Here is a 12500-nt window from a genome sequence, read left to right as displayed (position 1 = left end):
TGATGGACCAATCATTCCCAAACATCTGTGCAGTTTCACACACAGACACACAAACACACACACACTCACACACACACCACACCACACCACACACACACCACACACATACCACACACACACCACACCACACACCACACACACCACACACACACACACACACACACACACACACACACACACACACACACACACACACACACACACACACACACACACACACACACACACACACACAGAAAGAGAGAGAGAGATAGAGAGAGAGAGAGAGAGAGAGAGAGAGAGAGAGAGAGAGAGAGAGAGAGAGAGAGAGAGAGAGAGAGAGAGAGAGAGAGAGAGAGAGAGAGAGAGAGAGAGAGAGAGAGAGAGAGAGAGAGAGAGAAATAGAGAAAGAGACATAAGACAAACAGACATATCACAAATGTGTGTGTGTGTGTGTGTGTGTATGCGTGTGTGCGTATATATCTATCAATCAATATATATATCGATCTCTTTTTCTATCTATCTATCGACTTATTTATCTATATTTCTGTCTCTTTTTCTATCAATATGCTTCTGTCCTTTAAAAGCAGTAGTAAATCAGCGTGACGAGGTGATATTCCAAACTCCGTACTATATTGGGGAACCCTGGTTGCAAAGCAGTTCTTTTATGTAACGATCATGGTTTATTATGAATGACCAGTTGCATTTTCTTAACAGATCTCTAATCCAAAACTGGCCAAGTACAATGTTTCTACTTAATCTTAGATATTAAAGTAAAGAATAGTGAGGTCTCCGAAAATTATCATTATGATCTGCAAAATTACTCCTAATTATTCATATAGCAAAACTGTAGCCAATGGGCACACTTCATGAAAATTAGCGACTGAAACTTTGTACTTTGAGTGCCCACAGGGGTCGGTGTCGGGGGCTGCTCCTAAGCATTTACCAGAAATTACCCCTGTTCGTCCAAATTGCGTCATTAATACCATGGCGTCTTTTCATAGTTGCCTGTGACAACTATGATAGATATGAGCTTCTGCGTAATTCCTTAATTACATCACTGATTGGAATGGATTTGCCGCCTTATTCCATTTCCTGATATGATAAGGCAGGAACCCGAGTTTTCTGCATTTTATCTATTATCTCTTTATTTCGAGAAATGTTATTGTTTACTTTTTATTTTTTTTTGATAACGCGATAAGGAAAAACAGTTTTTTTTTTTTTTATAAATATAATCACATATGAGAACCAAACAGCTTGCTTTAAGGGAAAAAAATCTTGTATAAAAAGGAACACTATAAGTATTAATTTTCTTCAGTTTTCTTCTCTATTCGAACTGAAGTGTCACGTGACCAGGGACAGACCAATAGCAATGATAATAACTTTGGCTTTTCGTGCCTTCAAGTTTTCCTGTCTCGGGCTGTCCTCTCGAGGCGCTCTGGCCACGTGGGTGGCTGGCACTGCTGCTTCTTGCCCCAGAAGGCCTCCAGGTCGTTGTATGTCTTGGGCGTACGATCGTTATAGTTGAGGGCCTCGCACATGCGGCAGTAGTGGTAAATGGGCGCCCCAAAGTAACCGTGCTCTTGTACGACCTTGTACTGGTGTCTCCACTGGTGGTACTTCATGTACGACTCCCGGTTTGAGTCGAGGAATCTGACAGAGGGAAGAAGAGGTTCGCTGATTAAATGTTCTGCCGCGTCACACCTGCGGACCTTACGGACCCAATCTTGTTGCGTTCTTTTGGTAAATTTAAGATAAACACACCATATATATGTGAGTGTATATTATATATATATATATATATATATATATATATATATATATATATATATATATATATATAAAAACGTGTGTGTGTGTGTGTGTGTGTGTGTGTGTGTGTGTGTGTGTGTGTGGTGTGTTGTGGTTGGTGGTGTGGTGTGTGTGTTGTGTTGTGTGGTGATGTGTGTGGGGATGAAGGGAGAGGAGGGAAGAGAAGAGAGGTGAGATGTAGGGTGGGAAGAGACGGAGGAGAGAGAGGAGAAGAGGAAGAAGTCGGTACGGGACTTAGGAGAATTGAGAGATGAAAGTAGGAATGAAGGAGAAGAGGAGAAAGAGAGAAGAAATGAAGAAGAGAGAAGAGATAGAGAAAATAGATAGATAGTAATGATAGATAGATAGAAATAGATAGATGAAGAAGAGAGAGAGAAAGAGAATGAAGATAAGTAAGAGAAGAGATAGAGATGAAAGAGGGAGGATGATGAGAGATGGATGAGATGAGTGGAGATGTGGGTAGAGAGATGGATGAGAGGAGGAGATGGAGAGAGATGAGTGAGATGATGAGAGAGTGAGAGAGAGAGAGAGAGAGAGAGAGGAGAGAGAGAGAGAGAGAGAGAGAGAGAGAGAAGAGAGAGAGAGAGAGAGAGAGAGAGAGAGAGAGAGAGAGAGAGAGAGAGAGAGAGAGAGAGAGAGAGAGAGAGAGAGAGAGAAGAGAGAGAGAGAGAGAAAGGAGAGAGTGTAAAAGGCTATGAGCCCTAGTACAATGGGTTATGACTGGTTGGCAGTGATAGTGGTTATAACGGCTTGACTCTTTATTGATAAGAACAGCATGGGAACACACGAGACGATGTCTATTGGTAAAGCGGTGTCACGTGTCAGGCCGACTTTGCCGCGTCGGGCGCTGGGCACGAACTGTTGGGTCAGGCGAGGTCAGATAAAATCGTCATGTACGCCCTCGCTGAGTCGATAGTTTCTATTTTGGACTTGGAGCCACCTGGTAAATAGCCACGTGGTCTATTGGTGTTATGTATATGCCATAGAAAGAGAGAGAGAGGAGTGAGAGAGAGAGGAATGAGAGAGAGGAGAGAGAGGAGAGAGATGAGAGAGAGGGGAGAGAGAGAGAGAGAGAGAGAGAGAGAGAGAAGAGAGGAGAGAGAAGAGGAGAGAGAGAGAGAGAGGGAGAAGGGAGAGAGAGAGAGAGAGGAGAGAGGAGAGAGGAAGAGAGGAGGAAGAGAGAGAAGAGAGAGGAGAGAGAGGAAGGAGGAAGAGAGGAGGCAGAGGAAGGAGGGAGGAGGGAGGAGGAGGGAGGTGAGAAGGGAAGGGGAGAGAGAGAGAGAGAGCAGAGAGAGCGAACGAGAGGAAGAGAGAGAGAGCTAGAGAGAGAATGAGAGATAGAAGAGATGAGAAGAGAGAAGCAGCCATGAAACCATTAAGCAAATTCGGGCTTAGCAAACAGCATCAAGAAGCCGCACAGAACTGTTACATGAGTCCTGTAATGTGGTATCACTTATATAGCTTATTTGATTAATAACTGTATAGATTCTGGTACCTCACGCTTACGTATCTTTTATTTTGTTTCCCCCTATATCTTTTTCTGTTCTGTCTGTCTGCTGTTGCTGTCTGTTGTCTCTCTCTCTCTCTCTCTGTGTCTGCATCTCTCTCTCTTTCTCTCTTCATGGTGAACATACAAGCATTATTGTGTGCAAATCTATGGCTTCCAAATGGCGACTCCAGCTCCCAAGCCAAGCAAGGTTCTACACGGTCTGTGTCCTGGGGATAGAAGCCGTGTCTGCCTTCGGGTTGTTCGATACCCGCACCCCTCGAGGAAAAGGGAAATGACCTTATCCCTGACCCAAAGAACACAGTTGTTTATCGCCGTGTGTTGTACTCTTTGCACCCCACCAGACTAGTGCTGGACTACAGTATTACTCTGTACAAATAGAGCGTCTTACACTGTCTCTCTCCTCCCCCCCCCTTCCCCCCCAAAATAAAAATGTCTTGTTCACTTTTCCTCTAAAATGATTACCATTGCCCTTAAAAATAGTTCCTTGTTTGATAATAATATATTTGTTTGAGCTTTATAGATCTATTGCCAGATATGTTTGGGGGTTAGATTATCTACTAGAGGCCACCTTTAATATTGTCAGGGAAAAGTTATGCCACCATTAGCCTCCATTCTTACTGCAGCCTTGGTTCGGATTTTAGGATTTGGGATCATGCTATCCGGGGCATTTCATTATACTTAATATAATTAATAATCTGTAAGTAATCTATATATAACACACACACACACACACACACACACACACACACACACACACACACACACACACACACACACACACACACAATATATATATATATATATATATATATATATATATATATATATATACGTATAAATATATACATATATATATATATATATATATATATATATATATATATATATATATATATATATATATATATATATATATATATATATATATATATATTATATATATATTTTATTCAAGCGGCATTTTATAGTATATTATTAGTGCGAAACTCCTGGATTAACACCAAGTGACGTCAAGCGAGAAAGACTTTATAGATACTGGATGTTAAGCCTAAAGGCACAGTCACATGGGCGTTTTTTTCAGCAACAGTTTGTGATATGATGCGTTATTCGAAGTTACCTTGTTGGCAATTTCGCTAGTCACATGGGACGGTCAAAAGCATCGCCCACGCCTCGATTTCAGCAACAAACATGGCATCATAATGTAGGGAAGCTCATTTAAGGAAAAATATAAGGATATTAGCTGCAATATCTATTTGAATATCATATTAATTGAAATATTTATGATTATTATTATTTATGTAGTTGGGTATTTTATTCTTGGCAGACTACACTCTTGCCATGCTCGCTTCGCCGGTTTACAAACGATACATATCGTCTGCTTCCTCTTCCGACCAAGTAGTAGAATAAGCGAACTCGGTCGATGAGGGAAGTGAAAATTGAATTTACCTCAGACTTATCGTTGACAAAACACTGTGTGACCGCCCCTGAAGTGGACTTATCGAATTCAAACTCTGTATACCTACAGTCACACGCTTTCTGCCACAAAGTCTTATGTGTACATATAAATCCAAAACATGAAAAACAGAAAATAAAGGAACAAAGGAGAAAATGACCCAACGCACTTGAGGTATCTGGCGAGGTCTTCGGGCGTCTCGAAGTCATCCACGTGGACGAAGGAATCGGGAGGCAGCAACCGACGGTAGTCCTCCGCCCGCCCCCCCATCACCACCGGGACTGCCTTCTTCTCCAGCGCATTCCACCAGACCTGGCAGAAGCTCAACTTATAGTAAAAAAAAAAACAGCCAAGAGAGCATAGATCAAATTACACTTATTTTCGTGGCTTTAGGAAATTATTTACATCAGGCTGAAGGTATTTCATGAATCCTGTAGAGACTTCATATAGCTATATATTATTATATGTCCTTCTAATGATATCCTCTGGGCAGATGTAGCTATATCCATTGCCCTCGCTGTTAATTCATAAGCAAATATACGAAAGTATTCTAAATCTCCATTAATCAGATGCTAGTACAGGGACTCCAAAGGTATATGTGAATATGACCTAATTACGAAATGAATGTGCAATTAGATATGGAATTGAACTATTCATCGAGCATCGATAAATTAAGAGGAAATGGGTAAAATTGTGGGAAAACGCTCTGAGGGAACAGGCATGTGGAAAATGAGAACGGGAATAAGCAGGAATCGAAAATTATGAAAGGTGACAGAGAGCGCTTGTTGCTAGTACGTTTCATGGACAAGAAGGTTCTGCTTAACGTAAACCTCACACACGTTGGAAGAATTCCGAGCCATTGCCACCTGGGATGTTAACAGACTTCACGTTTTACATATTGATTAAAAAAGCATCTAGTAGCATCAGAATTCTCCCTTTTCCCCTTTGACTTCACTGATATTTTGATCATGAGGCTATTCTAAAAAACTGCTGAAGCCAGACCTAGTTCGATGTAGACAAACTTACGAGTGGGAGTGAATGTCAGGAATACATAAGTACAAGTATTTCTGATGGAAATATATTCGAAACCTTCCTGGCGTTGTGAAAATATCAACTCATAGCTTTCTCTACCTGTTTCATAATGAAACCTATGTACCTGTGTGTTAATCTATCAGGGTCTTATCTAGGATATAAGTAGAAATAGGAGTAGAGGGGACATTTTAGGCTTGGCTGGCAACTCTTCTAGACACAGTGCCTCAAAAAAAGACTGTCAGAGAAGGCAACGGGAAAGCACCCTGACTGATCTTTTCCTTGTATTTATGGAAGACATCTCAGGAAATGGCCCTCAGTCACGTGTAAATGGGGTGAATAGAGTATCATGGAGAAAATGTATGCCAAGAAGGACCTGCACTACAGAGCACTCCCGAAAAGAAAAAAGAAAAAAGAAAAGAAAAGAAAGAAAAGAAAAGAAAAAAAATACACACACACACACACACACACACACACACACACACACACACACACACACACACACACACACACACACACACACACACACACACACACACACACACACACACAAGCCTCCGGGCTAGTACAGTGGTAACGTGTCGGCCTCTAATCAGAGGGGTCGGCGGTTCGCGCCCCACCCAGGCGCGAGAAGTTGCAATTGTCGCCTGGTGGTTACTGCTGTGGCTGGGCACCATGGCGGGTTAGGACTAGGTTCAGCCGAATCAGCACCAGCTGACACACGTGAGCTAGTCGGCATTAGTCGACTCAGGCCAGGCTCCCCTCCTGGTATAGCCCAGGCGAGGCTAAGCTTCGCATATCGGACTTATCCTTACACACACACACACACACACACACACACACACACGCGCGCGCGCATATATATATATATATATGTATATATATATATATATATATTATATATATATATAATTATATATATATATATATATATGTATATATATATATATATATATATATATATATATATATATATATATATATATATATATATATATACAGAAGAAGAACCCACAATACAAAAACAAGATTTATTGAGACTACAGTTTCGAAATCCACCAGGATTCCATCGTCAGACCTGAGGATGAAATCCTGGTGGATTTCGAAACTGTAGTCCCATTTTCAATAAATCTTGTTTTTGTATTGTGGGTTTTTCTTCCATTGTCTCAACACGGAAGAGTGTTTTTCTATTCATATATATACACCTACAGAAAAGACGTTAGGACTTTAAATACAATATCATCTTGTCACTGCAATATTTTCTAGATGATGGCATGGCAGTTTGGGTCGCACGCCAATTTTGATCTGATGAAAACAAAGTAAAGAGATAAAACAGAATAAAACTCCACATATAGACTGATTTACTATGAAAGAGGCCATGGGCCAGGTTTACATACCTTTTCTACTGCAGTACTCTATTTACCAAAAACATGTCTTGATGCAGCTATCATAGTCGTTATAAGAAGTGCTGACTGAGAGTGCTAATTAATATTACCTTTGAACCTCACCTTTTCTGTAATGTAATCATGACAGTTGCTGTTTTCGAAAGACAAATAAAATTTATATTTTTCAAGGAGTTTACAGTCTTTTTTTATATGACCTGGACATTGCAATTTGCCGCACCGTCCATAAAAATCGACTGTCATATGTTTTTGTAAGTGTCTGATGTAAGGAAGTCTATCATTCGAACTCTGACGACAGTTGGTCATCATCACCGCCGCCAACTTGGACTTCATGGCGAAGACGTCCTCGAGCTGAAGAGCGGTTTGGTTGTCTGGCAGCTTGAGTGTTCTTCCGTAGGGCACCGGAATTTCGCTGTCCATTCGGAAGGTCATGGACCAATTGAAATAGCCATTATAGTGTTTCAGGTTTTTGTCTTTTGCTTTCCAGAAGTTGTGCACCGGACTCTCGTCCGTCCCCCAGATCCATATTTGGTCTGGGCCGCTGCGCTTCGGGAAGGTGTGATGCCCTAGAGTGCGATGGAAGTGGATGTAGACCGCGTCTGCTGAGGGAGCCGCTGACTCCTCGTAGGTAATGTGGCAGTTGTGGACAGAGCAGTCATCGAACGGATCAACTTTGACGTCCCCGAAGCGGTAGACCAACCTCTTTTCCGTAAAGTCAACGTAATGCCACACGAGGATGGTGAAGTTCCTGTCCTGAGGCGTCCCCACATCCTCCTCCAGGAACATTCTCCTGCCCAGGACAGAGAGGCTATTAACCTGCTCTCTCGAGAGGTTCCTCCACGACACAAAGCGTTCTGTTTTTTCCGGGAGGCTCGTTGGCTGTGAATCCCTCTGGTTATTCAATCTCGAGGTGAGGGCAAATATGGAGAGCGTGCAGAAGAGGACGATTGCACAGTGCAGCTTCTTGGAAGAATCAAGGCAACTGGAAATGTTCATCCTAGTTCTTGCGAGGAGGAGCACTCTGATGAAAGAACATGTACATGTTAGGGATATTGGTAAAACTGCATATCTAATTTCTTTATATTGTAGGCACAGATGTTCAAGCTACATTACGGCCACCACTACATAGTGTTCACTTGCACTTTTCTTGTTTTAGAATGAATTTCAGAGCATAACGGTCCTGGGTTCCCCATGCATACAGTCCATATACACAAATACTTATAAATATATTTCATGTATTTGCATACTACTTTATAAATATAAATAAATAAATAAATGCATATTGTATGTGTGTTTTGTTTGTGCACATACATGCATGTATATGTTTACACACACAAACACATATATATACATATATATATATATATATATATATATATATATATATATATTTATATATATATATACATATATATATGAATATATATACATAATATATGGCCGAGTGGTTAGCGCATCGGACTCAAGACTGTCACGACGGCAATCTGAGTTCGAGGGTTCGAGTCATCGGCCGGCGCGTTGTTCCCTTGGGCAAGGAACTTCACCTCAATTGCCTACCTAGCCGCTGGGTGGGCAAGCCAGCCCAAGTCAGTGCCGGTCCCAGAACCAGGTAAAATAGAGAAGGTGACTCGATAAAAACACCGGGCGGAAGGCAACGGCAAACCACCGCTCTAAGAAAATCATGGAAATCCATGATCGCCAACGTCCTTGTGGGACAGGGCACTTGAAAAAAAAAAAATGTAAGGCCGCGGTGACCGAGTGGTTAGAGCATCGGACTCAAGACTGGCACAACAGCAATCTGAGTTCGAGGGATCGAGTCACCGGCCGGCGCGCTGTTCCCTTGGGCAAGGAACTTCACCTCGATTGCCTACCTAGCCCAGATAAAATAGAGGGAATGATTACCTAAAAAAAAAGAAAAAAGAAAAAAAGGTAACACCGGCACTCTCCGTGGAAAGGAACTGGGGACCCTACCACGTAGGGTCCCCAGTATATATATACATATATATATATGTATGTATATATATGTATATATATATATAATTATTATTATTATTATTTTTTTTATGGTAGGTTCATGTTTGAGCCGCCGTGGTCAAAGGATGATACTTAATTGTAGTTTTCATGTTGTGATGCTCTTGTGTGCTTGTGTGTGTGTGTGTGTACGTGTGTGTGTGTGTGTGTGTGTGTGTGTGTGTGTGTGTGTGTGTGTGTGTGTGTGTGTGTGTGTGTGTGTGTGTGTGTGTGTGCGCGCGTGTGTGTGCGTGTGTGTGTGTGTGTGTGTGTGTGTGTGTGTGTGTTAGTGTGTGAGTGTGTGTACGATGTAGCAGACGGGACCGGTGACCTCACCTCGCTCCCCTCATCCTCCCTCCAGCTGCTTCTATCACTTCCAGCAACTGGAACGGTCACTGCTTATACCGAGGATGACCTAGGCCTCAGAGAGTTCGTGACCAGCACCCGACGCAGTAAGGTCGGCTTAGCCCTCCCCCTCCGGGCTAAGCTGACCTGACCCGCGACCATACCTATATATAGACCTATATACAGCCTATATATAGACCTATATACAGCCATACCTACATATAGACATTGTCTCGTGTGTTCCTATACTGTGTGTCAGCTCTTAGAAATAAAGAGTGAAGCCATTATACCAGTATAACTACCCTCTGTTCACCATTGTACTAAGGATCATAGCCTTTTACAGTGTGTGTGTGTTCGTGTGTGTGTGTTCGTGTGTGTGTGTGTGTGTGTGTGTGTGTGTGTGTGTGTGTGTGTGTGTGTGTGGGTGTGGGGTGTGGTGGGTGTGTGTGGTGTGGGTGGTGTGGAGGTGGTGTATGTGGGGGTGTGTGTGTGGTGGGTGGCGGGATAGAATGATGATAAGATTATATAGACTATAATAATATATATTATATAGAATACTGAAGAGATAATAATAGTATATAGATAAATAAAGATATATAGAGAGATAAAGATATAGAGTAATTAATATAAGAATATAGATATAAATATGATATATAGAATAATATGATATATATATAGATAGATATAGATAATAGAGAGATAAAGATATATAGATATAAGAGTAGATATAGAATATAGTAGTATATATAAGATAGAATAGTATATATATAAGATATTGATATAATAGATTAGAGATATATAGTAAAGACTATGAGATAGAGTAGAGTATATATAGAGATATAAGAGATATATTATATATAATATTATATATATATAGATATATAGATAGAAGATATATACTAGATATAGAATAAATTAATAGATGAGATATAATAGAATATATATATATAGATATATATATATAATAATATATAATATATATATAGTATAGATATATATATGAATATAGATAATACTATATATATAGAGTCTAATAATATATATATATATATATATAAAATAGATATATAATATATATATATATAGAATAATATATAGATATATTATATATAGATTAGATATATTATATAATATATATATATATATGCTAGATATATATGATATATATATATATATATATATATAAAATATATATATATATATATAATATATATATAGTAATATATATTATATATATATAATATTATATATATATATAATATATATATAATATATATAATTATATATAATATATTATATAATATATATATATATATATATATTATATAATATATATAGGGGGTGTGTGTTGGGTGGGGTGGTGTGTGTGTGTGTGTGTTTTGGTGTGTGTGGTGGTACATATATATTAAAAATTTTATATATAATATATAAAATGTTAATATTAATGTATAATATATATTACATATAAAATATATATATATATATTATAATTATACATAAATAAAAAATATATATATACAATATAAAAATAATAATAATATATATATTAATATATATAATATTATAATATATACACAACAATACACCACAACATAATTATGATATGTCTATATAAAACACAAACACACAAAATATATATATATATATATTATATATATATATATATATAATATATAATAAAATTTTATATATAAATATATATAATATATATATATATATATATAATATATTAATATATATTATATTTATATATATATATATAATATATATAATATATAATATATAATTTTCATTTAATGGCCACAGACAGCAAGTGACAGGTTTACAAACCCAAAAAAATGGGAGGGGTTGGCAGTTTACATGGAAAAAACAGGGTGGTTGCAGTGGAATTATTTCAGTTGTGCTTCATATTTGGGAAATGAGGATGTTTCCCGCTTGTTTAGGTCAAACTTTTAAGGGGGGGAAAGTTTTTGAAATCAGTATTCCCAAAAGGGGGTGATTGTGGAGGTCAGATCTTTTTATTGCAAACAAGGATGATTGTTCAGTTGTGGGCCCGGGGGGGGATTTTTTTTCCTTTGCTGACTTCCCCTTTTTTGCTCGAGAGCGGGGGACGGGGGGGCCATCGTGAGGTTGATCTCACGAACCTAGCCTGACAGCTAGGACAAGTAAATAGGTAAAACCACCCCGAACGAAAGTTCGGGGAGCCCACATTCTCTTTTTTTTTTAAAAAATTTTCCGATAGGTAAGAATTGTAAAAAAAAAAAACCGAAAACTATCTGAGGATAGCATTTTTGAGGGAAATTTTTTTTAATGTTTCCGAGATCAAAAAATAAGACCGCCCCTATATGGAAGTTTTAATATTTTAAAGTCTTTGGACTGTGGTTGTTGTGGTGTTAGGAGAATTTATGACACAGAAAATTGGGTTTTGGCTTTGTAGAATAGATAAGATGGGTAAACCCCTTTTAAGCGAAAAATTTTTAGGAATGAAATTTTTTCATGAAAAAAAGTTTCCCGGTTTAACAAAAGGTTTTAAGCCTGGTTTTTTAAGGTAGTAAGGTGTTAAGCTTGTAAGCCCGGGTTTAAAGTGTAGTAAGGTTTTTAAGCTTGTAAATTGAGGGGAAAATAGCGGGGATAAGAAGTAGGAAAGGGCCCGTGTGTGGGTTCCAAAGTAGGTTTCTGGTGAAAGAAAACAGGTTTTTAAAGAAAAAATTTTTGCAATATCAAGAAAATGGGTGTTTTTTATTTTTTTCAATTTCACAAGTGAATTTAAAGTTGGGGTTGTGAATTCAAGTAGAGAGGAAAGGGTTTAAAGTGAGGGGGGTCGGGGTTTAAAAAATAAGAAAAAATATCATCCCTGTAAGGACGATAAAATAAGGTTTGAAATTAGCAAAGGGCAATTATTTAAAACCCAAACTTGTTCATGGTGGCAAAGGAAAAAAAAAAGACTTAAAATTCCTTG

The 12500-nt window shown here is 38.6% G+C and overlaps 1 protein-coding gene across 3 annotated transcripts in view; it reads right to left on the bottom strand.

Annotated features, from left to right (window-relative positions):
• Nucleotides 1–642: 642 nt before the first annotated feature.
• Nucleotides 643–12500, bottom strand: part of LOC119597675 (4-galactosyl-N-acetylglucosaminide 3-alpha-L-fucosyltransferase FUT6-like) — a 17318-nt gene continuing 5460 nt past the window's right edge. For all 3 annotated transcript variants that reach the window (XM_037947273.1, XM_037947274.1, XM_037947275.1), the window contains exons 2-4: nucleotides 7292–8207; nucleotides 4924–5066; nucleotides 643–1632 (exon numbers count right to left, since the gene is read on the bottom strand). In XM_037947273.1, the coding sequence (XP_037803201.1) occupies nucleotides 1380–1632; nucleotides 4924–5066; nucleotides 7292–8207 (1312 nt within the window). In that variant the 3' untranslated portion in view covers nucleotides 643–1379. The remainder of the gene's footprint in view (nucleotides 1633–4923; nucleotides 5067–7291; nucleotides 8208–12500) is intronic.

The sequence above is a fragment of the Penaeus monodon genome, chromosome 39 (genome assembly GCF_015228065.2).
Source record: "Penaeus monodon isolate SGIC_2016 chromosome 39, NSTDA_Pmon_1, whole genome shotgun sequence".
Taxonomy (NCBI): Eukaryota; Metazoa; Arthropoda; class Malacostraca; order Decapoda; family Penaeidae; genus Penaeus; species Penaeus monodon.
Note: the sequence above shows the minus strand (reverse complement) of the source record. Positions and strands in the feature narration are given on the sequence as shown.